The 26,333-nt window shown below is 57.6% G+C and overlaps 6 protein-coding genes across 6 annotated transcripts; 4 read left to right on the forward strand and 2 right to left on the reverse strand.

Moving 5' to 3' along the window:
• Nucleotides 1–850: 850 nt before the first annotated feature.
• NGA_2112500 (tpr repeat nuclear phosphoprotein) lies at nt 851–2,140 on the forward strand (the record flags this gene model as incomplete). The annotated part of the gene is made up of 1 exon (XM_005855089.1): nt 851–2,140. A coding segment is annotated over exon 1 (1,156 nt), but the record flags the coding sequence as incomplete, so codon positions are not given.
• Nucleotides 2,121–4,791, forward strand: NGA_2079700 (ctr9 protein; the record flags this gene model as incomplete). Its single annotated transcript, XM_005855086.1, has 1 exon — nt 2,121–4,791. A coding segment is annotated over one exon (2,671 nt), but the record flags the coding sequence as incomplete, so codon positions are not given.
• Nucleotides 4,792–5,666: 875 nt separating this feature from the next.
• Nucleotides 5,667–6,467, reverse strand: NGA_2110600 (tetrapyrrole methylase family protein; the record flags this gene model as incomplete). Its single annotated transcript, XM_005855088.1, has 1 exon — nt 5,667–6,467. A coding segment is annotated over one exon (801 nt), but the record flags the coding sequence as incomplete, so codon positions are not given.
• Nucleotides 6,468–7,893: 1,426 nt separating this feature from the next.
• Nucleotides 7,894–8,833, forward strand: NGA_2095500 (uncharacterized protein; the record flags this gene model as incomplete). The annotated part of the gene is made up of 1 exon (XM_005855087.1): nt 7,894–8,833. A coding segment is annotated over one exon (940 nt), but the record flags the coding sequence as incomplete, so codon positions are not given.
• NGA_2122000 (uncharacterized protein) lies at nt 8,814–9,122 on the reverse strand (the record flags this gene model as incomplete). The annotated part of the gene is made up of 1 exon (XM_005855090.1): nt 8,814–9,122. A coding segment is annotated over one exon (309 nt), but the record flags the coding sequence as incomplete, so codon positions are not given.
• Nucleotides 9,123–19,997: 10,875 nt separating this feature from the next.
• Nucleotides 19,998–20,510, forward strand: NGA_2056220 (uncharacterized protein; the record flags this gene model as incomplete). Its single annotated transcript, XM_005855085.1, has 1 exon — nt 19,998–20,510. A coding segment is annotated over one exon (513 nt), but the record flags the coding sequence as incomplete, so codon positions are not given.
• Between the last annotated feature and the right edge of the window lie 5,823 nt (nt 20,511–26,333).

Below are 26,333 nucleotides of genomic sequence, written 5' to 3' on the forward strand. Positions count from 1 at the left end.
GCCGCCCTCACCCAGATGCGCGCCGTGTGCTTTCCCGTCTCTGCGGCCTCCCGAGGAAGTCCCTTCCCAGACCCCTTCCCTTCTCGATGCATACCTCTCCACATGAGGGTCCATCCTTCCCTTGCTGTGCCCGCGGGTCTCTCTCGCTCTCCCACACTGAAAAACATTCCTTTCCGTTTGGCTCTCTCCACCCGTGCCCCCTCTGACAGGCCGATCATTCAAGTCCTCCTTTTCTAAGCACGAAGCGTTCTCCCCCCCGCCAATTACACCTTCTCTACCATGAAAACTTTTTGTCTCGCACCTGGCCCCCTGGTCCAACACTGGATCCGGATTGTATCCGTTTTTGCCATGGGCTGGAACACCACCACGATCGGCTTCCCTGCTGCACACGCGGCCGTGGCCATTGCGACCTCCGCCCCCACGATGCATCACCGCCAGATGCCACGCAGGCCGCAGGGCTGCTCGCTTTAGCGTGCAACAGCTAAGGCTATGGATGTTGGTGGGAGAGGATTGGCAGGTTAGAGCGCGTCCTTTGTTCCTAGTGGAGGAGGTCAGAGGTGGAACAGGAGGAGCGCGGGCTTCGGAATAAACGGAATTGTCAAGGCAACCCGCTTGCGTCCCCTAGAATGCGCTCTAGTAGTTGTCGCAGGAGGCTTTCTGACCACGGATCGAGCTGAAAGTATCAGCGGATGCGCAACCCGAACAAATGCCCACCGGGCGCGATGCATGCACAGAGAACAGAGAGCCCAAGGAGGACTCGCTCCTCTTCACCAAGGAGGCTAAGTTAGTCACCCATCCAGTCGACTGGCTTCACGCCCTCACTGTCCTTTTGACACATTCATTCACGCACATAGATAGACTGGTCCATTGTCACATTGTTGCACCTGACCGACGCTGGAGGGTCGTCCTTGATGCAAATACCGGCCTAGCACCTCGACGCAATCGCCCCCTCACTCCGCCAGGCCCCACGAGGGGGCTATCACCATGGGAACGCCGGAGCATGATGGCATTATCATCCCTATTCGAGGTTCACAGCGTGCAGAATGCGTACATCTGCTGGCCGAAGATTTGCCTGATGTGAGTGACTCCGCGGAGTTCGACGCCATTCTCCAGATCTTACAGGCCGAGTTCGCCTTACCAGACGTGTGGGCGGATGTGGCCGAGGCCTACTACTGCAAGGGGCGACCTGACCTCTTCCGACAAGTGCTGCATTTGCTTCGGGATGGTTTGAAGGAAGCGGGGGTACAAGAGGAAATGGAGGGGAATACGGAGGCTCAGAAAAGGGAGTTTCGAAGAGGGCTTGTACGCGTCTACAATATGCTAGGTGCACTGGCGACACAGGAGGCGATCAAATTCAAGCGTGCGGAGGACGAAGAGCGGCGGATGGAAATGTGGGACGTAGCCAAGCACAATCTTGACGTTGCGGACACGGTGGTGCAATACGCCGAGCCTACGCTTCTGAATAAAGGTTGGATGGCCATGAATTTGAGCGCGGGGAGCACCTGGAAGCACGCCAAGTACCTGTTCAACAACGCCATCACCGAGGCGAACAATCGAGGCGGACAGAATCTGATGGCCATGCTCGGTCTCGCCATCCATGCTTTTCACGTGAACACGCCTGCCGAACTCAGGCGGGCGCGGAAGCTCTTGGGCGAGGTGATCCGCCGCCATCCCCAGTGCCCCGCGGAAGTGCGCGTGGGCTTCGGCCTCTGCTGCTACCGGCTGGGAGAGGTTGACCGAGCCAAGGCTGCCTTCAAGCGTGCGCTTGTCTTGAGTCGGGGCAATCGCTTCGCCATGCTGGCCTTGGCCCGGGCGGAGCTCGCCGACGCGGAGCCGGACGAGTACTTGGACACTCTGGATCGCGTTGTGAGGATGCAGACGGCCGCCTACGTGCAGGACGAGAAGGATCCCCTGGCCCTTGTCAGCCTGGCCACCTACTACCTTCACAAGTGGTTCCCGGTGGGGGCGCAAGCCGTGCGGGTGGTGGAGGGGAGCGAGAAGGTGGAGTTGGAGGCCGCCAGGGGGGCGGGGGATCGACCCCATCGCTTGGAGCGGGGCGACCTGATACGCATCGGGCCTGTCTTTACCTGCCGGGTGTTGGACGTGGTGGACGTAGGGGGGAAAGGGGCAGAGGGCAGGACAAGCTTGACTTTGGATCGCGCCTTCCACGGGCGGGGCCTGGCCCCCGAGGCCGTCCAGGAGGACGGGCATGCGCCCCACTTCCCGACCTTGTCGATCTACCGCAAGGATTTCAGGCAGGCCATGGCCCTGGTCGACCGCGCGCTTGCCCGCCCGGAAGACCTCGCGCCTGCGGAGTTACGGGCTGAGGCCATCTTTGTAAAGGCGCAAGTGGTTCATCAACTCGATGATTTCGAGTCCGCGCTGATCTACTACCGGGATGCCTGTGAGCTCTGCCCTTCTCTAGCCCCCGCCCAGTACGGCCACGCGCAAATGCTGGCAGCACAGAGCCGCACCCTGGCGCTGAAAGACAGGAAGGAGGAGGCTGTGGCCCGCCTCGGGGAGGCGGTGGCGGCCCTGAACCGCGTCCTCGACATGGTGCCCCACGACCCAGACACGCTCACTCTGCTGGGCCTGCTGCTTGCCGAGCAGCACCAGCTCGCCGCCGATAAGCACGAGGCCCTCGACAAGCTGCGGCGGGCTGTGGAATTGCGCCCGGACGTGAAGGAGACGTGGGTGGCGCTTGGTCAGGTGCATCAACGGGCCCCCGGTGCCGACCCCAAGGAGGCTCTCCGCTGCTTGTTGGAGGCGGAACGGCTGATCCTCCAGCGACAGGAGGTCGTCCCTGCCCCTTTGTTGAGCAACGTGGGCGCCCTCCTCCACGTGAAGGGAGAACAAGGCGGGGCCCGCGAGTACTACCGACGGGCGCTGGAGGCCTACGCTAGCACTGGGGGCTCCGGTTTGGGGGAGCTGGAGGCGCAATATTTGCCCTCGGAGCAGCCCATTCAGCACCCGAGGAACGCGGTCTTCTGGCGCTGGGAAGACGTGCCGGGCATGACCGTGCGGCTGGAAGAAGGTTCAAGGGCGGCGGCTGTGGTGGGGAGCGGCCCCGAGGGACTGACGGGCCTGCAGCCTGGCGACCACGTTCGATTCGCGCTGGGACCGGGCCCGCGGGAGGCATTTGTTTCGGTGGTGGTAGATGAGAAGGCGGAGGACGATATGATGGGCGGGGCCAGCGGGGATCTGTGTCTGAAGCACACCTTCTTCCTTGCCACCCCGCCCGACCCGGTGCCCGTGGCTGTCAAGCGGAGTCGGGGGCTGCTGCGGCATGAGACCCTGACCACCGTGTTCAACCTGGCCATGATCCACCAGGACATGGGCGAGTTGGCGGCGGCCGAGGAGCTGCTTCTGGCCATCACGAAGCAGTACCCCTCCCACGTGTCCGCGCACATCAAGTTGGGGATCCTTGCGCACGGGCAAGGTCACACGAAACAGGCGGGCTCCTGGCTCGGGCGGGCCCGGCAGCTGGCGCCTCAGGACAAGGAGGTGGCGGCGGTGTGTGGTAAGGTCGAGCAGGACGCGGGCCATCGCGACCAGGCCCAACGCTTGTTTGAGCCGTTGAACAAGGAGGGCGACCCCTACGCCATGGTGGCGCTGGGGAATCTGTATTTCATGAACTCGGTCACTGTGCCAGACAAGGCACACCACATGGGCCATGCCCGCGTCTACCACACCAAGGTGCTTAAGAAGGACGCACGGAACCTGTACGCGGCCCACGGCCTGGGCTTGGTCCTGGCGGAGGAGTTTGGAAAAGTGGAAGACGCGCGCGCAGTGCTGCAGGCGGTGAGGGAGCGTTCCGGGGACAAACCGGACGAGATTTTGATCAACATTGCTCACCTGTTCGTGGCACAGAAACAACGCAACGCAGCGATCCATTGCTACGAATCCTTCCTGAAGAAGCACCGGTTGTCGACCGACGGGTTGCATGTCCGAGTCCTGGAATACGTAAGCCACGCGCACTTTCTGGAACGATCTTGGGAGAAAGCTCTCCGGGCGATCCTCAAGGCCCTCCACGTGGAACCGGGCAAGCCTGCGCTTGCTTTCAACGTGGGTTTGATCCTGGATGCCTCGGTTTCGGAGTCCTTCAAACGAAGCAACGCGCAGCGGACGACGTCTGTCAGCGAGTCCCGATCGGCCGAGCGAGACTTGTCTGTCGCGATCAGCGTCCTCTCCCGCCCGGAACTCGCGCAGGCTTACCCCAAGGTGAAACGGAAGGTTGATTACATGAAGGCCAATCTACAACTTGCCCGCCAATACGTCCAAGCGGAGGAGAAACGCTTCCGTGAGGACGAGGAGTCCAGGACACGGCAGGCGGCCCTGGTGGCGGCGGAGATGCGGAGGCGGGAGGAGGTCAAAAGGGCCGAGGAGGAGGAGAGGGAGCGGGAAAAGGCGGCGGCGCGACAAGCTGCCTTGGAGAGGGACGAAGAACTGCGACGTTTGACTCTGCAGTGGGCACAGGAGCCAAGGGAGGCACCCCGAGTGAGCAAGAAAGAGCTGGCACGCAAGGCGGGGGAGATTCTGTCGGATGGGGAGGAGGAGGGGGAGGGGGCCGAGTTCGCGGAGCCAGAAATGCAGGGTTTGGGCCCGGGCAGACAGGTCAGGCTGGCGAGTAGTAGCGAGGAGAGTAGCAACGACAGTTCCGACGATGAGGACTATGGGATGCGGGGCGTCGAACCCGGCCAGGGCCAAGGAGGAGGTGAGGAGGCGGGCGGGAAGGGGGTGCTTGGGCCGGAGGGGAAGGGGGAAGGTGGGAAGGGAGAGGGGGGCGGGCAGGAGACGGGGGAGGCTCGCAAACGGAAGGGAGAGGGAGAGGGGCCCCTCAGTCCGAAGAAGCGGCGTGTGCAACGGACACGGGCGAGTGAGGACTCGGGGTCGGACGAGGACGAGGAGCTCTTTGGAGGTAGGGAGAGCGCCCCCTCGATGCCGACCACCCAAGTCCTTCCCCCACTCTTGTCGCCCGCGGGAGATGCTGCCAGCTCGCCGGCGGTCCCTGCTGGAGCGACTCTTGCGGAGGCGGAGGCCGCGCCCCTCCCCCCTGCGGGGAGTGTGCCGAGTGGGGCCAGCGAGGCCTCGCCGGCGGCCCGTTCCTCGGGCCGTCGAAGGGTCATGGCGGACGAAGAGGAGGAGGAGGAGTCTGCCTGAGTGTCTGAGGGGGGTCCGATGGTGGAGCCCGAGAGAGATGAACGTAAATTGGAAAGAAATAACGATCTGAAGACCGACGTGGAGGCGCGCGGCCTGCGCCCACCCTCCAAAGACAGGTGCCTCCGGCGAGGTCAGCTTCGGGGCTTTTTCATTTCGACAGCAAGTTTGTACATGTCCGACTTTGCGAGCCCGGCCTCCTTCCCCAGGGTCTTGCTGGCCGCCTTGGCCGCCTCGGACGCGGACATGCCGTCCTCCTCCAGGCAGGCCCTAAGCATCGCCTGCACGGCGATGCTCACTTCTTCCTGGGAGCGCGCCACCCGAGGCCGAGGCCCCAGCACCAAGGTGAACTCCCCCCGGAGAGGTGCGAAAGCGCCCGCCTCCACGGATACCCCTTGCTCTTCCTTGCCTCCGAAATGGGCCAAGGCCTCCGTCAGGGTGCCACGGTAGAGGTCTTCGTGGAGCTTGGTCAGCTCGCGGGCGACTAGGACCAGGCGCCCACCCCCCGTCTCGTCCGCCTCCCTCAATTCCGTCAATGTCCGGAGGATGCGGTTCGGTGATTCGTACAGGATGCAAGGCCGTTCCTCCCTTGCCGCTTTGGCCACTTCTGCTTGACGAACTTTCCCGCTTCTCGAGGGGAGAAAGCCGATGAATGTGAACTCAGTGGAGGGGAAGCCCGCAACACTTATCGCCGCCACAGCCGCACAAGCCCCCGGGACGGGGACAAGAGGAACGCCTGCAGTCCAACAGGCAGCCGCTAGCTCACTTCCTGGGTCGGAGACCCCTGGAGTCCCCGCGTCAGAAACCACGGCGATGGAAAGCCTCTCCTCTTGAGCCCGCCTGATCAGGTCGGGCACGCGGCTTTGTATGTTATGTTGATGGTGGCTTACTTGAGGCTTCTTTCCCAAACCAAGCGCTTTGAGCAAGAGCCCTGTGGTCCGTGTGTCTTCAGAAGCAATCAAATCAACACCTCGCAGCACGTCGAGTGCCCGCAAGGTTATGTCTCCTAGGTTGCCCAGCGGAGTGGATACAAAATATATGGTTCCTGGCATGATTTTATTTGGAACTCGTCGAGGCATATCTTCTTCGGTGTGATCGGTCGAGCTCGTACAATATCGAGAGGTGCTGGTGCAAGGAGCTCCTGCTCCGACACCATAGCTTTTTCTTGACAAGACTGCCCGCACGTGGGGCAACACCCTTCTGGGCGAAACAAAGGCACGGAGCCGATGGTTACGAACCGTTGAAGCAATGTTTGCCACCTTTATACAACCTTCTACGTGATCAGTAGTGGTGCAGTGGGCGGCGAGGAGAAGGAGAATAGAAAGAAAGGGAAGGGAAGGTTTTTTCCTCATACAGGTAATGGCCCTGTAAGATGGATGTGGAAGTGCCAAAAGGACACACGACTGAAAAATCTTACCACAATATCTCACTTTGCTTGATGATATCATGTACTTCGTATCGATTCATCGCATGATTGCCTTGGTTTGTTACCATGACCTTGCCAGACCTCTGAACATCGCCTCGCCATGTCCAAGTTGCTCTGTCGACGTGGACGGATCGGAACGAGTAGCGCTGGCACAAGGCGCCTGGACACAGGCCGGACGCAACAAAGGAGATGAAAACCCACCAAAAAAAATCAACAACCATCGAGAAAGAGGTTACAAGCTTCGTTATTGGTTTTGTTATATCGAAGAACGGTGGCAAGCAAGCCTGTTACAAATATATAGGCACTCCTCTCTTGCTAGTCTATAAGTCGTCCGCAGTTCCCAGCCTGAATCCTTTCATATCGTCAACTTTGGGTTCCTACGAATCACCTCGTGCAAGACAAATCGCTTTCTCTTGCTCAACGGCCGCGAGGGCTTGATACGCACCGTGTCACCCATCCCACACTCATTCTCCTCGTCATGAGCCATGATTTTTTTAATTGCCTTCTTCCGTACCATATACGGCAAATAAAGTTTGAGCCGTGACACCTGCATAAAGACGGGTTGTAGCACAAAGGAAAAGAATCATAAGCCAAGTTTGAGCGCGATGGGTACAGTAGCTATCAGGTCTTCTCAACTCAACTCCCAAGTCCTTTCTCCGCCACCCATGGCCTGCTCCTTTTCCTCCGACGTTCTCCCTTACCTTGACAACTATCGACTTATCCATCTTGTCCGAGATAACCACACCCACCAAGGAGTTACGGGGAGGCTTGGGATTTTCCAGCACTTCATCTTCCCCTTGAATACTTTCTGCAGGGACGTCGAGATCGGCGGCAGGGCTCTCTCGGGGGGTGGAAAACCCTCTTGAGAAGGCCATCAAGGGACTGCCATGGTGATGGTGATGTCGCAATGAAGCTCGATTACAATCGGGAAAAACGAGGGAACTGCTTCCGTCAAAGGTGGACACGAAGGCGGCGAGGCTTCTGCTGGTGCAAGTGAGGGTGCGGCATGGAGGAAAGCTAATAGCATCAGGCTTTGTTGTAAATTTGACCGCATTGCCGACCCAACGACGGAGGCCTAGGCCCGCGTGTCCAAGCATGGTAAATGCCTGTGATGTATAACAATTTGTTTGATGGAGAAATGTTCATTTAATCAAGCAGAGCCTGTGTCCATGACCAGCCTCCCCCCTCGCCATCCCTGAGCAAGGCCAATTATCGCCCAGTCGCCCCCTTGATATGTTTAATAATCCCTCTCCCACATGCTTTTTAGAGAAAAACGTCACTCTTATTTTCCCTTTCTCCTCCGATCATGAAGCCCATCACATGCATAAGCCACCAAGATATTGCCCGCATGTCCGCGCCGCATTTTCTGCTTTTGTATTGCTCCTATTTCTCAGTCCCTTGATCTCTGCCTACAAGCCTTCAACCGGAACAAAAGCTACAATAGACCCTGCTACAAGAGCACCGTCCAGAAATAGGGCGACCCCAACCACGCCCGTCCGAAACAGCAAACCCAACCCACTGGCAACACTTTTTGAAGTATACACTCGCGGCAGTGGTGACAATGCGGGCGTCGCTTCCGATAGTCCTGAGGAGATCCGCCTGCGGAAAGAGAGGCAATACACGCTGATCACAGGGCTCCCACTGAAGCCTTATTTTGAAAGGCGCACCGTCCGAAGACAAATCGCCAAGGATATTTGGACCTTTGAGCAGCCCCAAGGTTTCTTCAACGTGACCACTCCTATCCGCATGACGGTAATCCGGCTTTCCGATGGTCGGCTGTGGGTGCACGCACCCGTCGCTGCAACAGCCGAGTGTCGGCGGCTCGTGGACGAGCTTGGCGGTCAAGTTGCCTATATTGTCCTACCTACCACTGCCTTTGAGCACAAAGTCTTTGTGGGCGGGTTTGCGCGGGCATACCCTGCGGCCAAAGTGTACGCGTGTCCAGGACAGTGGTCATGGCCGATCAACCTTCCCCCTCCTTTCCGCGTCGACGCCTACCTGACAGACCCTCGAGCCAGCAGCGACGGGAACAAGGGTAAAGGCGGCGGAACGGCCCAGACCCCCTGGGCAAATGAGATCGAGCACATGGTGTTCGAACCGCCCTGCATCGGGATCGGCCCCGCCAACGAGGTCGTCTTCCTCCACAAGGCTTCACGGACCCTGCTGGTCACGGACCTGGTCGTCTATATCGACGGAGACTCCCCGTCCCCCGTGGTGGAGGTGCCCGACCTCCTCAAAGCCTCCTGGGATGACCCGGACGCGGTCCCCCCCGGCGCCCCGCTTCCCCCTGACACCCCGGCGAACCGGCGCAAAGGCTGGGCGCGCATGGCCCTCCAGATCCTCTTCCTCGGGCCCACGCGGTTCTCCACCTTCAAGCTTGTTCAGCGTCGCCTGCTGGTCTCCCCAGTGATCGAAACCTTCGTCTACTCCAAAATTCCAGACGCGTTGGTGGACTTTGTGGATCGGATCGCGACGACCTGGGACTTCACCACTGTCCTGCCCGCCCACTTCAACGCCCCGGCCCCCGGCTCCCCCACCGCCCTCCAGGACGCCTTCGCCTTTGCTTACAGACTCACGGGGCGGAGGCCGTCTCCGGCACGACGAATGGCGGGGGGAACGGAGGGAAGAGGCTCGAACCCGTTCCTGGCGCTTTGGGACAGAGTGATGGAGGGGGCCCGTGAAGCGAAGAGGACGGAAGAATACCCGGAGGATGACACGGCTGTGCTACGGTTCGTGAACGGCTTCATTTTGAAAGCAGGCATCGCGAATAAGTAGAGCCGCGTCATCGACGGGCGAGGGAGGAATTCAGATCGTACAGGTGTCTTGAAATAAGATAAGAAAAGAGAGAATCGCCGAGCGAGATACATTGTTTCTCTGTCACCAAAACTTAGTGTGTTCTTTTTCCAAATGGAGGCGACTGTACACCCTCTCAATTTCTCTTCTTCATTTGACACTTTTCGATCTTCTCGTCCTAAACCTCCCTCAGATCGTAAGTATCTGAGAGGGAGGGAGGCACTAACCGCTTCGACACACGGGTGTGCCATGCACTCCGTGGTCGTCGCAAGGCCTCTCAGCACCTTCGTGGCCCTCAAAATCCCTACGACCGGGTCCATCATGTGCATCCCTTGGGGCCCCTGTGCGCCACCCTACCTCCACAGCCCCGCTCCCCCCGCCTGCCCTACAAACTCTGTGTCCCCAGTGCCACATCCGCGCCGGCCACGCCCTCCTAGCGGCATTCCACGTACTTGCAACAGCTCGGCCTCGTCCCTCAGAACCCCCCCGCCCTCCATCTCCATCCCTCACTCTTGTACCCTCCCTCCGCGCCCTCACCCCTATACCTCCGCCCTTTGCCTGTCGGGCATGCCGACCCCAGTGCCCGGCCCCGGAGTTCCCTTCTCGGGCTCCGCTTGCTCCGGCTGCTGGGGCGTGGCAAGCGCCGTTTGCTGCCCTTGCTCTTGCGTGGCCTGCCCCTCCGAAGACGAAGCCTGCCGGTCCGCCTCCGGGTGGGCTGGCGGCGACCCGAGGGAGGGGGGAACCGCCGTTTTTCCTTCTTGCTCCGCTAGCCGCACTGCTCCCTCTTCTGAGTGCGCGCTCTCTGCTGGTGCTTGCTGCGGCGCTGGTTCCGGGGCGGGTGGCGGCGCGTCCTCCGACCTCGGCAGAGTTGGCGGCAGCTGAGAAGTCAAAGCGGACCCCCCCGCCCCCGACCCTGCCGTCGGCCCCGCCGCCACTCCCACCTGCTCGCCCTCTGCGACTGCGCCTCCCTCAACGCCACCGCCTGCACTCCCCACACCTCCTCCGTCCTCACTCACTCCTCCTCCGCCCCCTCCCGCCCCGCCGCCGCTCGCGAGCAGCTTTCGGCGCTCCAGGATGGCGATTGAGGGACAGGGGACCTCGGGCTCTCCCCTCTCGGATGCTGCCTTGCGCGCTTTGTGCCAGCGTTGGTAACATCCGTTGCACAAAGACCTGCACAGAATCGGGCGCAGCTCGCAGACGACACACAAGTCCGGCTGGCGTTTGGGCGGCGGCTTCTTCAAGGCCCGGCCGGTCCTTGTCATGTCAATGGGAGGGCCCGGGCCCCGACGCTTCGACATGGAGCGCCGACCTCCGTACACGCTGCCGTCTTCCTCCATGGTCGAGCCATCGCCATCCATCCCGCCGCCTGTGCCGTACGAGTCGGCGGCCTCACTCGAGTCGTCGATGGCAGGAGGAGGGGCACTCTCCTGATACCCCTTTCCGGGCACCACCAGGTCCGCGCCCCCGTGTCGTACTGTCGCCCGGCGCCAGCGTTGATAACAGCTGCGACAGAGGTTCCTGCAGTATATTTCTCCGTGCGTGCATCCCGTGGCTGGCGTGATCGTTGGCAGCCCGTCTTCGCCACATTTGCTTGTCTTTTGTTTCTTCGTCGCCGACCCACTACCCCCACCGCTGCTACCCCCCGTACTTAAGCGCGTGCTGTATCCGCCACTGTGACCCCCTCCTGCAAGTTGACGTCCACTTTTATTGGCGCCAATCACCTCAGCACTTTGATATTGATCACATGCTGTGCTTCCCGCCAGGGCGCGTTCCAAGACAGCAAAACCCGTTGGCATGCTTTTCTGCGCCTCCGCAAGGCAATGCATTGCACGGAGCTGGGATTGGAACAGCTCGTTATGCATGTGCATTAGTTGAGATTCCACATTGAGAGCAGCATAGGCTTGGTGGTACCCATGGTGGTAGGGTGCTGGAGCTGTGGCGTGATGGAAGGGGTCTGGTGCAACCTGAACCCCGTTGGGTACCGCCATTTTCAGAGATTCCTGTGCCGGTACAAAGTAAATAGTAGGTAAATTAATCTATCAAACTCATTTCAAAAAGCCATGGTTGAGACTCCCCCAAGATGGAGTCACATTGAACGCTTTCGGCTTGTATCCTCGACTCTTGTAGAGTGCATGAGCCTCGTGATGACAAGCTGATGACGCGGGTCTATGATGAAAGAGAGACCCAAGACATTAACCGGGGGTGACCGTTTAGGGGCCCATGTCGATGCACCAAGTATGTGGCTTCCATGAGAATCGCGTAGGCTCATATTTGTGAGTGAGGTTACGAAAAGGTACCATCTCATAAAGGGTTTGCAGCAAGCGGTTTCAAATCGTCCTGCTGTCCGTTTGGGCCTGTAGTGGGTCGGTATTGAGAAAGCGGTAAACCTCCCCTATGTAGTACGCATTACCCCGCTTTTTGCCAAAAAGCCCAAGCGTGAAAATCATAGAGCTCATACTAACGTACATTCTTGATTTATTTGAACAAATCTAGGGGTTGGTTCCTATGGAAACTCCGATTCAGCATGCGAGGCAATCATGTACCATCGCAAACCTTGTATCCAGCATTTTGGCACTTTTCTCATCAACTCTACTCTACCAAGGTTTCCGAATAGAGGGGAATCGATTGGTTTCCCTTCAAAGACCTGTCATTATGACTTATCGACCGGCCAAGGTTGTATCTATGAGTGTTTTTCCAGCCATGTCCTTAGGCTGGATTGCTTTGGCAATATATTTTGCCCAACCACAATTGAAAGGATTCCAGGGCAGAGAGATAGACCATGCTACATTCTCAGTCATGCAGCGTCAATGTGGTATAATTGTCCACAGAGTCAATATTGCACGCATGCTTTGTAGCGTATTTTCTGTTTTATTTTTGTGGCGACTGTCCATTTTTTTCCACGAGCTAGGAAAGTCGACCATAGCGGCGGATGGCTCCCGGGAGGAAGTAGAGAAGTGGTTTACATACACAAAATTAATGACAGGCATGGGATTATCAGCGGCGCTATTGAACACCTATCTATATCATCGACTGGTGCTATCCCATAGACGTCTTAAGCAAGCGCTCCGCTTGCGCTTCCGTCGATCAATGTGATCCCCGCGATATCGATTTCATGAAAAAACTAAAAAATGAAGAGCTAGAAGAAATTAGTCATAGGTGATTTTTTCTGATTCTATACGCACACTCCATGATGATGGTTCTAGGGAGATTTCTCAAATCAATCGAGTGTTCTTCTGAAAATAAAATGATCGATCGGGCGTTCGGGCGACGGGCAAGGCATGCCCAAACAAGCGAATATCGCTGGCAAAATTTTGTCGCATTTGTCATTCTTGATTACCACATGAAAGAATTACAAGTTTACCTAGTTTAATGAAATCGTCGTGTCATTCATTGACGATTTTCCCGACACATTTCAGGAGGCTTTTGACCTCGGGCGCCCTTTTTCTTTCTCGACGCGCCATGTCCTCTGACCCTGTACCAGCGATTTCTCCGCTGCCCTCGCACCTTTCTTCCTGTGCCTCGAGCCCCCACATGCATACATCAGGGCCTCTGTGCTCTCCCCTCCCCCTCCCAGCCGTTCAGGAGAATCGCCATCGCATCGTATGTCTCCCACGCTCGGCCAAAACCGGGCCTGTCCAATCAGTCTTCAGCTTCCCATGACGTCCTCACTACCGCTCCTCCGCTTTTGACTCCCTGCCCCCGACCTTTTTCTCGTACCCCACGCGTCTCCTCATGTGCGGTGCATTCCGCTCAAACACTCGCCGTGCTTTGCCCTCCCCCTTTTCTTTCGCTCGCTTCCTCCCCACTCCCTCGCAAACGCCTTTTTTCTCCTGCACTTTACAACCTCGCCAAACCCCCTCCATTCCCCCATCTCTCCTTTACAGATATCCCCCTCCGTTCGCCCCCCCCCCCGGGGCCAGGAGGCGGATACGGGGGCATGTAGGGATACTGCTGGGGTTGATGTTGGAAGTGCATAGGGTGGAAACCTTGTTGTGGTTGTTGTTGGTGTTGTTGTGGCTGCTGCTGCTGCTGTTGCTGGCGTTGTTGCTGATACTGCTGGTGATGGTAGGGGTCGCCCCACGTGCTTGAGACCGACGGCACCGGCCCCTGCTGCTCCTGCATCAGGAAGGCTTGAGTGCTGGTGTATTGGACCCGAGAGGGCAGGGAGGACGCCATCCCCGTCTCGGACCCTCCCCCCTCCGAGCCCATCAACCCTCCCTCCCCCCTGCCTCCCCGCATCGCGTCGCCCATGGCCCCGTTCAAGCTCCTCAGCCCCGCCAAAGCGCCCCCTTCCCCCAGTCCTATCCCCGCCGCCCCCATCGACCCTGGGTACACAGCGCGGTCGGGCAGTGGCGGGGCACCGGACCTCTCCCACTCGCCCCCCATCCCTCCGCGCTTCTCTTCCAAGCCGCGCATCATGCTTCCAGCCCCCACCTCCACCCCCTCTCTCTCCCCTCCCCTCCCCCTACCCGCCCCAGACATGCCCGTGCGGGCCATAAAGTCGAAGTGCGATTGCGGCATGCCCCCCAACCGGCCCCCTCCGCCGTAGGCCCCGAACCCTGGCAAGGAGGACCATGAGCCTCCCCCTTTCCCCCCTCCACCCCCACCTTCTGTCCCTGAACCCTTCCCTTCCGAACCCTCTTTTCCTTTCGTTGTTTCCGATTTGGGCCCTCCGGACTGCCGACCGGTCGCATGCGCCTTCCGCCCGCGCTTTGCCCCCCTCCCTGCCCCCCGCCCTGCCCCCCGCTCTCCCCCTCTCGCTCCCTCCCCCTCCCTCGCTCCTTTCTGTCCCGCATCCCTCTTCCAACGCGGCGACTCCATGCTCTCGTGGCCAGTGCCATCGGAGGAGCCCTCCCCTTCCGCCGACGACGTTACCGACACGTCTCCGCTCACCCTTCCCTCCCCCCCCTCCCCCCCCGGCCCTTCCTGCCCCGTCCCAGCCCCGTCGCTGGTCTGCAACACGTACTTGGACATGGGCGCGGGCTCCACCGTCAAAATATCTGCGCCGTAGTCCCCGTTGTTGAGCGTCAAGCAACGCAGGCGGACGATGGCGAGGAAGTCGCTCCCTTGCCTGTCCAGTACCTTGACGATGTGCGTCACCTGCGGGAGCGCCGTCTGGGTCCCGAAGCAGACGTTCGTCAGCGAGTCCACAAACTCGGCCCGGTCTTCCGGCGCAATGATGCAGGCGTAAACGTAGACGGGGAGGGTGCTCTCGCTCAGCGTCCTTTGGGTCAGGTCCTCCGAGGAGAAGAAGGTGGATTTGAACTTGTCGTTGCAGTAAACCTTGCCGGTGCCCCCGCGACAGCCAACGCAGCAAATAACCGCAGATACGCCGTCGTCTAAAGAGGCGATGAAAGGCTGGAGGACGCCGGGGTCGAGGGGAGCGGAGGCGGCGGCATCTACCGAGGAGACGGGGGTGGAGGAGGAGGAAGAGGAAGAGGAGGTGGAGGAGGTGATGGAGGCGGCCTCGGCGGCGGGTTGATCAGGGGGGAGGGCTACGCTACTGGCCATTGTCTCGGGAAGACGCTGGAGGTCTTGGATGGAGGCATCCATCAAGGCCAAGGCCACAGAGAGGAAGCCCCGGGTCAGGTCGACGCCGTAGTACATGCTGAACAGCATCCAGACGCGCCTGGGAAGAAAAACATGAGGATTGGGCAAAACGAAAAGGGGAAACAGATAAACGAAAGGTGAGCTGTAGGTAAGCGGCGACAATCGGGCGCGACCCGCGGGAGACATCAAAGCGGTAGGATTTCCTCGGCATGATTATGTGCGAGGTAGGGGGGAGGGCCGATTTAATAAGGGGAAAAATATGCAGGCTGCACGAAAGAGTACAAGGAGAGAACACTTACAGCACAGCGAAGGTTTTCATGCGATGGACTGCGCCGGACTTGAGCAGGTTGGAGAATGTAAAGGCCATGTAGTCCGCGGCCCACTGGGTGGACGTTTCGCTTGATACGGCGCGTGCCGGAGTGGCCTCCCGCGTGGCTAGGGTGCTTTCTATCATTCCTTCGGGACTGATAATGCCCTCGCTCTCCGAAGACTTCGACTATTTTGGTGTGTGTCGTACAAGATTGTAAGCCCCTCCGTATCAAGCTTCCGTGCATCTTCCATACCCTCCTCCACATGTTGAAGGGCCGCCATTTCAACAACTACAAGCATGAACATTGTGTGAATAGGTTCCAGATGACCTAAATTCATCATTCGAAGCTACCATACCTTCATGGGGCGCCCTTGGGCACGTGGTTGCTGGACGCATGTCAGCCGGAGGCGGGCGCATCTGTGGGTGACGCAACATGATTATGGAACCCCGTCGTATGTCCATGCACAAAAGAATTTTTATTGAACTATCTGAAGCCCCTGGTGAGTTCATGAAGACATACCTGCCACAAACGGGGGCTTGCCGATCGCATTTGACCTTGCTTGCTTTACAAGCAGTGCACGTCCTCCTAGGTTGGGCGGGGGCCGGGGCGCCCGCTGCTTTCAAGTCGGTGGCTTGCATGCGGTCCAGGGGCACCACCATGCTACTGTAGGCAAGGAGAGGCACGAGAAAAGATTAGGCGCGTGATGTGGCACACTTTGGAGCATGGTTTGGTGTGTGATGTTTCTGTTCGTGACGCCAGCTACACGGCGGTGGCACGAGAAGAATCAAAGCCTATCGCCCGCTCCTCGGCTCAGACGCATCCATGCTCTCGTGGCTACTGCAGTCTGGCTTTGCAGGCCTTGTCAATTTTCACCACATGTTCTTTCTCAAAGTGAGCGGAGTATGCGTGCCACATCAAGAACGGGCACACGACTTTATTCAGGCTATCTCTTATTGGGGTTTTCCGGCACCATGCAACGGGCTGTTATAGCGTCCCATGTGGGGCCCACCACAACGAAGCTATAAACGCGACACGCATTATTCGAATGTAGCGTTTCATACATTCGACTTTACCAAACAATTGGGATGCAGGCGCGGACATGTCTAAGTCCTCCATGTAGTCTTTATCGGGAGATCCGGTGACACCTGCAGGAACCCGCAGCCCTTGGTGAGGCTGGAGTCGACGTGACTCGTCGGTTAGGCCGGGAACTGCCCTATCTTTTCCTATGTCGGCCGACCGGAGTTCCTGGGCGGAGGCCACTTTAACGACTTGCAAGACCGGACAAACTTCGAGCGCGTGTCTGCCCTCTAAACTTGAAGGTTGCATGCTGGCAAGCAGGTGTAAATAAGTGCGGAAAATGTCGTGTGGACACCCCGGGCGCCAGGGCCAGCAAAGCGAGCACCGGGGATTTCACACAGCAGCCGCCGGGAAGCCGCAAACTCCCATAGTAACGAAGACGAGGAGCGAACGCAACGCGTTGACCGGCTCGCAACAACGCATGTTCACCTTGTGCATACACTGCCACCAATCTTGCTTGCTTCCTACTCGACTATTTTCTCGGAGCACTGCCTAACATTACAAGTGGCCCTTTTCGACCACTTGTGCGTTGTTCTTGAAATGATGTTAACTTGATTTTTTACCCCTCACTTCGTTTCTTTCAGACCCCTCCGACGCGGCGCCATATGGTCAATTTATCTTTTCGCCATTCCAAAACAGTATTTTAAGAACAGTTCATTTGACTGCCGTAAATTGCAAGTCAATGGTTTTGATGAACAGTCGTGCACAGCTAAAAGAATTGTCGGCATGACCAGGCTTCCGCGTTGTGGCATTTATTTGATTGATTTGTACCTTATTCAGACAATAAACTTGCGACATCCAACTTGCGATGACTCTGAGGCTGCATGTAACAGCGGAAGCAAAAAGAGGAATATTTTATGTTTAAACAAGATAGGGCCAACATCGAGGTGCGAGGTGTCAAGAAGCCGAGCAGTGGATTGTCTTTTCATAGAAACGAATTCGTGCTCGCCAGAAGAGCTTCACGTCCGGCATGTCTGCTACCAGACGGATTTTCGAAAGCACAAGATGCTCTTACTGATTTGACAAACACGGGACCCACTGTCTTGTTTCAAGCCTCATCTTGCCGTCTCGTCATGCCATTCACTCGCAGCACAAAGTCGCTTACTGTACTCCTCGTCAAATCAAAGGTGAAGTGGTAAAGAGAGTCAACAAAAACAAAAGAAACGGAAGGTAGGACACGAATGACAACCTTCGTCCTGAAAATTCAATTTCTCTCATCGTCCCAGCATCTTCACTGACGTCCTCGTCCAACGTCCTTATGCCACCAAAAATGGCAAGTCATTCACGCACGACCCACAACATTGCGTGATTCTACTGTCCCATTTCTAAACATCGATTAGTTCTTCCCCTTCCGGCTTCTTCCGCCGCTCTCCAGCAATGAATTCGGAGAAATCTTGTCCCTTCCGCTTGTAGCCATAGCCCGCCTCTGTCGCAGAGGGACATGGACGGTACGCCTGGAGATCAATGTGTCGTGTTATCAGAAGCATAAAAAGGGGAAGATGTTGAAGAATCGTGAGGAACCACATCGAAAGCGATAGAGAGGTTAAAAAGGAAGAGAACCGTCATAAAAGGTGTTTAGAACACATGTAGTCTGTCCTCCCCCTTCCTCTCGAAAGAGTCGGTTTGGCAATTGAAAAGTAAACCATCCTCGGCCAAGCACATTTACATACCTTGATTGGCCACCACCCTAGAAGAGGAAAGGTTGCGATACCCCCCTGGATTTTGCCGGTGCCCCCGCAGCCTCTATTTAAATAGGCCCCGTCACACTTCGGAAAGTTTTTGCAGGGACCAGCAGACTTGATGACAGTGTCTGATTCTGCCGAGGAGGTGTCACTGGACACTGTCGAAGAGGAAGCGGCCTTTTCTAGGGCGTCGGTGCTCATGAAAAGGATGGAGTGCGTTCTCCTTCTCACGACAACTTCAGGAGAGGGCTTCGTACAAACAATGAAGGCCTCCGATAGCAGCATGCTAGCCAGCAATGAGATAACCGCAAGCAATGAAAGCGTATACATGGGCCGTATAGGGAAAGGTTGACGTGCTGTACTCTTTAGTATCACAGCGTAGGGGAGGGGGGAGAGGAGGTCGGAGCGTCTCCGGCTGGGCTCTGTTTCATTCATGACGACACGAACTAGGTGAGAAGGCATGTCTAGCTGTTTAGTACTATCAGGGAATCACATATTAAGGTTCAAGGTCTGTTTGTGTGACGCGCCTTTCCGTAGAAGTTCTGGTTGTGAACAAAGACTGAGATCGTGCAAGCCAGCCCCCTCGCTGCCTCAGCTCAGAGCGAGGTCACAGCACTTGACAATGACGTGTACTTGTTCTATGAAGAATTATCGTATTTACTGCACAGTATACGGATGCTCGGCCGTCCTGTCCTACTTTTGGCTGCACGGCAACGTCGTCCTTTTTTAGCCTCCACGCGGGCTCTAGGCCTTGCTTCTACTTGCCACGCAAACTCCCTTCGTCCAGGACTTCAGGTAGGGCCTCGCCTCCTCAATTTGTGGCACGAATTCATGCTTTGCATCACGCCCACGCCTTCTGCATACGATACACTCACAGAACGAAGTAGCGAGTGCTGGTATTGCAAATCGACCTTTAATTGAAGTGTACGAAGCACTGGTAAATGAAGGGGCTTTGCGCAGAGACGCAAAGCAACATCGAGTTGCCAGACGGCTTGATAAGCTCTCACGTCTCCTCGCTACCTATACTCCACCAATGAGCTTTAAACAAATGGATTCTTCGCTGACCTTACCGTCAAGTTCATCATCGAGCGAAAAGAAAACGACGCCCTCATCGACCGCTGTAGCGTCACCATCGTCCCCCACCGCACAGCACAAGGTCCTCCGAGGCTTATACTTACACGGCGAAGTCGGCACGGGAAAGTCCTTGCTGATGGACCTTTTTTTCCACCACTGCCCTTTGAAACGCAAGCGGCGGGTGCATTTTCACTCATTTATGTTAGAAGTTCATGCTCGAATTCACGCTTGGAAGCAGGAGGCGTTGCAGAGAGAAGGACGACAACGTCACGTGGACTTGCGGCCTGAGCGCAACGCGATCACACAAATCGCACGGCAGATAGGGTAGGTGGAAAAGGCATGGGTAAAGAACGGATAGGAGGCAGTGCTCAGAAAGATTTACGGGTGCAAAAGCAATCAGGCGTAGTGTCTCCTTTCCCTCAGGCGTGGCTCACCCTCGGAGGGGCCTTTCGTTGCATGCCTGTCCGGGATCGAATTGGCCGACCACAGGGTGACATTAAAGAGGAAATGCTTCCAAATGAATCCGTAACTTTTGATCCGCCGCATTGTCATATACCCCCCCGCAACGCCATCCTTACCCCCGGCCCTCCCCCCCAGGCAGGAGGCCACGGTCCTGTGCTTCGACGAGTTTCAGGTGACGGACGTTGCGGATGCCATAATCATGAGCCGTCTATTTGCCGAACTCTGGCAGGGGAGCGGGGTGGTGGTGGTGGCCACCTCGAATAGGCCCCCGGAAGACCTGTACTTGGGAGGCCTGAATCGACCTTACTTCCTCCCCTTCATAGACCTGCTCAGGCGGCAGTGCCGGGTGGAGTCCATGGAGTCGGAGAGGGATCACCGCCGAGGCTTTGCCTGGCAGCAAGGGAAGTATTTCACCCCTACTGTCCACGAGGGGGTCTCAGAGGCGAAGAGGAGAGTTGGAGAGGGGGAGAATGCGGGGGCCGGATCGAAGGGGGGGAAGGAAGAAGAGAAAAAGGGAAGGATGGCAGAGGTGAAGGAGACTTTCAAAGGCAGGAGGGAGGCGGCGAGGGCTTTGGACGCGGCTTTCCTGCGCCTTAGTGGGGGACGCCGAGGGGGGCCATGCCAGGTCCCGGTGATGATGGGCCGGACGCTCCGGGTCCCCGAGGCCTGCGGAGGCATCTGTCGCTTCAGTTTCGAAGAGCTGTGCGCGACAGATGTGTTCGCCGCGGACTACCAGGCCCTGAGCGGGTATTTCCACACGTTGGTGCTGGAGGGGGTGGCCTGTATGGGAGCGCGGAGGGCGAACGAGGCCAGGCGCTTCATCACCCTTGTGGATGTCCTCTACGAGAGCAAGACTCGCCTTCTCATGTCGGCGGAGAGGCCCATCGGAAATTTGTTTCTGGGGGAGGAGAGGAAGGAGGAAGGGAATACAGGCAGCGGTGGGGTAGTTGGTGGCAGCGGCGTCCAGGTCGGCTCGGGGGCAGGGGGGGGGGGGACGAGGGACAGGGAGGGAGGAAGGGAATTGGAAGCAGGGGGCAAGGAAGGGGCAGGGCGGGAACATGTGGATGCGGCTCAAGAGTTAATGGTCCCGGAGGGGGAGCTGGCATCGGTGAAAGAGCTTTCCTTCGCCTTCCGCAGGGCTGCCTCCCGCTTGAGAGAGATGGCGAGCCAGGAATACTGGAACGCGGGGGGAGAGGGAAGGACGGGAGAAAGGGGGCCGTAGCCTGGTAGGCGTGGTGGACCGTGCTGTAGAACTTGTCCCTTCGTGTACATGAGGATTGACGCAAAATCTCATACATTGCGAATGCCTTCTGATTTTCTTTATTACGCAGTTGCTTTGCTTTATATACAGGCGATGAGCGAAAATCGCGTTCCACTCCCTTTTTCGCTGCACGTCCACATTATACTGATCGCTCTATCTTGACTCAAGTCTTCTTCGACTTCCTCTTCCCCCTCGAGCTCACCACGGCTTTTCTTGATGACCTAGCCACGTCTTCCTGTATTTTCCCCTGCTTCTCAACAGCTGCCTTGAGCATCGTCAGGCCGACGAAGAGGCCGACCAAGCCCACGAACAATACCAGGAGGATCGCGGGGATGGCTATGGCATAGTATCGCGGTGGGAAAATGGCGTGAAGACCTACGTCGGCATCAATGAAGGGCTGTGTCGGCGTGAGGGAGGGGGAGGTATAGGCGCATGCGGTCTTAAATGTGGGTCATTCCCATAAGTATGTCACGATTGGGATTGCATGATGCCGTAGCCAGAAACACATGAGGTAGTCCCTGGCAAATCTCAACCCTACTGGCTGCTAGAGGGCATACACCGCCTTACAGCACACCATGCGACCAACAACGTAAACATTCCTTCGTGTGCCTTATGTGACATTCATGAAGCGCAGCGAAAGCCCATAAACTTGAAACAAATGTCCCAGGGATGCACGCAGTGGGTAATCACCTACCACGACCAGGACCCAGAGAGTGTAGTAGACGAAGACTACGACGGCCACAAACAGGAGAAAAGCTCCCACCAATTGATCTTCCTGTGACGGAATTAAGAACCCATGAATATCTCGGTATCTGCAGTTGGAGAAATTTCGAACTGTCAGGCAACTCACCCCCATTCACGGCACACCGGGTCCTGATTTTGTCTTGTTCGGCTTTCGCGTCGCTCGTTGCAACTCGATAGGCGCTACTTCCTGCCGGGGGAGTTGAGGAGTCCTTGAAGTCAGGGGGAAGGGCACAAATACATTCCCGCCAACCTCCCACTCGTGCTGGCATGTGCATACCCATCGTAAAATGTTGTCTTCCATGCCATGTCTTGCACCGGTGGGGAGCCCCGGGACGCCACGCGTGTGCATCTAACATGCCAGGCAGGGGGGAGTCGGCGATTGGAAGATAGATCCAGGCTCGCGTGCCGTCTGCTCCATCACGCGCTTGGGCTGCGTCCATTTTAACCACGGACAAAGGTGCCGAGGCCTTGCCGGGCACAGAGGCAGATTAATTACAAAGCAAAATACAACTTGAAGCGGTTTATTACATCGAGAAGCGACTTTCGGTGCCTCACGGCTCGACTGGCGTCGCAGGCACGCAGATCGTAGTCAGACCCCCCGCACAGAGGGAAAAGCCGTCCTGCGCTTCGACATAGTTTTCTCCTTCCTAACCTAAGAATCACCACCCATGTTTTTCTTTTCTCAGACGTTTTTAGGTATGGTGCAACGTCTGGCGACTGTCGCAGCTTTGCTCCTGCCCTTCACCTCAGGTATGACTCAGACGTAATGGATTTAGGTGAAGAGAAGAGAGGCGTTGAGCTCGCCACCGTTTTTTACGTGGAAATGCAACCCTTATAAGGCTTGTGGTAGTTGTAATCATTGCCAGACCATCAATCTACATCGGAGTCCTCTGATAACCTTTCGCCGTAGTGTATGATGATAGAGGAGGTGACTTTGCTGAATTTTTCGCAGGATCGAGAGAAAGTGATGGAGGAAATGATGCATGTTGTTAGGGGTGTGCTCGCGCTTCGATCCCATACTAGCGAAGTTGATGCAATTGTTTTACCCGCGAGTCAAATAGCAGTCGTTATCGCAATCCCCTCATGCCTTTCTCTCAACGCGATCTCCCCTGGCATTCCCGGTCACAGCCTTCCTCCTCCCAAGCTCTCCCCTCCCTCGCGTCCCTTCCTACCGCTCGGCCTCCACGCGTACCCTCTCCATGCAGTATGGTAGTCTGCGGGAGAAGCCTCTGAAGGTGATCATCGCCGGCGGCGGAATCGGTGGCTTGGTCCTGGCGAACGCCTTGCAACGGCATGGCATTGAGTACGATTTGTACGAGAAGACTCGAGAGTACCGTCCCTTCGGCGGCCCCATTCAGGTCCAGAGCAACGCGCTCGCTGCCCTGGAGGCCATCAACAAAGATATGACGGAGAGGATCATGGCGGCGGGGACCACGACGGGCAACCGCGTCAACGGCTTGAAGGACGGCGTGACGAACAAGTGGTACTGCCAGTTCGACACCGGGGCCCCGGCGCAGAAACGCGGCCTCCCCTTGACCCGAGTAGTCGACAGACCTGACCTGCAGAGCATCCTGCTCGAGTACATGGACCGGAGCCGGCTGCACACGGGCGTGGAGGTGGCGGAGTACACGCAACTCGCGGACGGGTCGGTGGACGTGACGCTGACGAACGGGGAGAGGGTGCAGGGCGACGTGTTGGTGGGGGCGGACGGGATCTGGTCCAACATCCGCGGCCAGATGCATTCGGAGAGTCCCGGGAAGGAGAGCGCGACCTACTCGGGGTACACGTGCTTCACGGGCGTGTGCCTGGCGCGCCCCCACGACGTGAAAGAGGTGGCCTACAAGGTCTATCTCGCCTCCGAGAAGTACTTCGTCTGCTCGGACGTGGGGAAGGGCCGCATGCAGTGGTACGCGATGCTGGGCCAGCCTTCTGGGAAGAAGGTGCCTGACGGAGTGCAAGGGGCCCACTTGATCAAGGAATATCAGGGGTGGAGCCGGGAGGTGCTGGAGCTGCTGGAGATCACCAAGGAGGAGGATATCAACCAGCGAGACCTCTACGACCGACCGCCCTTGCTGCTTAAGGGGTGGGCGAAGGGCCCCGTGGCTGTGTTGGGCGACGCGGCGCACCCCATGATGCCCAACCTGGGGCAAGGGGGCTGCCAGGCGGTGGAGGACGGCTACCGGCTGGCGCAGGAGCTGAGCAAGATCACCGACCGGGGGGACGTGGCATGGGCCCTGCGCATGTACGAAAACCAGCGTCTGGTCCGGTCTTCTGCTGTCCACGGCCTCGCACGCATTGCCTCGGACGTGCTCTTCCAGTCCAAGCTCTTGTTCAGCAATCCTGTCATCGGCAGCTTCGTCGGCCTCATGATGACCATCTCCATGCCCCTCATCCTCGAGTTCCTCTACCAGAACGTGCTGGACGAGTCGGACTGGGGCAACGCCAAGGGCCGGCTCTCCAACATGGCGGCCTACGAGGACCAGAGCAACACTTATAAATCTGTGCGAGAAGCGCAGCAGGCTCTGGCCTCGAAGGAGCGACAGTTGCAACCCAACTGAGGCATGCGGGCCGGCACGGTAAGGAGGAACAAAACAGCGAAACAACGAGACCAGAGCAGCGGTCATGACGGTTATGGAGCGATAAAATAGGCGAGAGACAGCGGGCGCGACGTGGACTCTTCGCTCTGTTGTACAGTAGAGGGGACGCCAGGCAGGCGCTGCGACCGGGGTTAAATCTGCAGGCATAAAGTGGTCGAGCGAAGCGGGTAGAGCACAGACGTGGCCCCAAACCAGGGGGTCCTGCATAGCGCGCCTCTAAGATGGTTGATGTTGTTCTTTTTAAATTTTCTTTGGCAAGACCCGGGGTAACATTGAGATAGTATATACTGCCTCGCACGACCGTCTAGTCATGCGGTGGGGTTTCTTTTCTTTTTTTCCAGTCCATTCGATTTGAGTTCCTGTTTTTAGGACCCTGAAAGAGAGGCTGTGCGTGGGCGCATGAATGGCCTCTTCTCTTTAGCTAATTTGTTCGAAAGATATTAAGAAAGGTATTGAAGAGGAGCTACTGCAATTACAGCAGTAGCTCCTCTTCAATATGCAGCATACGCCCCAGACATTGCTCTACAAAGAAGAAGAACAGTCAGAAATGTGACGATGCAGGAGTCGGGTACCGTTTATGAAGTTCTTGTACAAAGTGTTCTTTTGGTTAAGACGTTTCATTTCAGTGACTATCTCTACTGTGTCGGAAAACACTCCAACTCGCCGACTTTCGTTCGAAATACCTTCCAGCGCCTATTTCAACACTTTTGGTGACCATTTTATCCCCTCCACGCCCTATCACCCTTAATCCATTGCAGTCCTTCTTCTATCTCTGTCCGCCTCTTACATTTCCCTGCCGTGACCAGAGAATCGTCAATGGCCTCTCTAGGCCCATCTTCCCTCATATCCCACCACCGCCAACCCGCAACTCCGCGTCATAAACCCTTCTCGCGCTGTTATCGGACAAGACGTTGTAGGCTTCCGAGACTTTCTTGAACATCTCCTCCGCCCCCGCCTCTTTGTTCTTGTCGGGATGAAAGCGGAGGGCCAGGCGGTGGTAGGCTTTCTTCACCTCCCCCGAACTCGCCACGCGTCCGATACCCAAGACGGAATAGTGCGTGGAAACGTTCGAGCCAGAGTGAGGAACGGAGGAGGTGGAACGGCTGCGACCCCACCCCGGCAAAGGTCTGGATGATTTCGGGCCTGGAGCACCGCTGCCATTCGCATTGCTCCCTGCGTTTCTTTTCGTGTTTGAGAAGTTGTAGGCGCGGCGGTTGCTCGAGTAAGAAGAGGAAGAAGCTGACCGTCCAAAGGAGCCTGCTGGACCGTTGTGGGGGCCGCTAGCTCTAGCAGGCTCGGCCTCCTTCTGGTGCCGGCGGTAGTATTCGAAAAAATCGCGAAAGACCCCCGCCCTATCAGCGTCCTCTTCGTCTTCCGCCCCCGTGACGTCCTCCTCCTCCTCCTCCTCTTCGCTACTCGACTCCTCGAACGGGCTCGAGACTCGATACCCCGGCTTCCGCCCTTTTCCATGGCGCCAAGGTCGGCCGCCCCCCCGCCAATGGGAATCATGTTGCTGCTGCTGTCTTTTGGCAAAGTCGCGCCGCTCCTTCTCCACTTGCATTTCAATCCGCACACTTTCCAGTTCGCTTTGCACGTCCGCCACCGATCCCTTGACGCTGGCCCCCACATTTCCTGCCTCTCTCCCATCTTCCCGGCCTCCCCCTGCAGGATAGGCGTGCTTCAGGTACGTCTCGTAGTCGAATATACTCTCCCCCCACCGCTTCATTTCCCTCCAGGCCCTGGCCCTTCGGAGGAAAGCCTTCCAATAGTCAGGCTTTTTCCGGAGGGCATGCGTGCAGTCCTCTTTCGCCTTCTCGAACAAGCGCAGGGCCATGTGGGCGGCGCCACGGTTACAGTGCAGCACGGCGTTCATCGTGTCCCATTCCGGGTCCAATTTCAAGGCTTCCCCGTAGTGCGCCAAGGCGGCCTCGAACTTCTGTTCGCGGAATGCGGCGTCTCCCGCCTCCTTCGCCCGCCGGATGGCCTGGATGCGCACCAGTTCCTTGGACACCCACATCACGTGGCCGTGATGGCTGAGCAACGACTTCAAGGCGGCCAGGGCGTCGTCCTCTCTGTCAGTGTACCGCAGGCAACGGATGTAGCTCCGTTGTTCGAGGGAGTCCATGCGGAGGATGACGTTCACAGGGGCGTGCGGGTTGGCATCGCCAGGCGAAGACGGAGAGGTGCCCCCCCCATCGG

Source organism: Nannochloropsis gaditana (assembly GCF_000240725.1).
Source record: "Nannochloropsis gaditana CCMP526 unplaced genomic scaffold scaffold294, whole genome shotgun sequence".
Taxonomy (NCBI): Eukaryota; class Eustigmatophyceae; order Eustigmatales; family Monodopsidaceae; genus Microchloropsis; species Microchloropsis gaditana.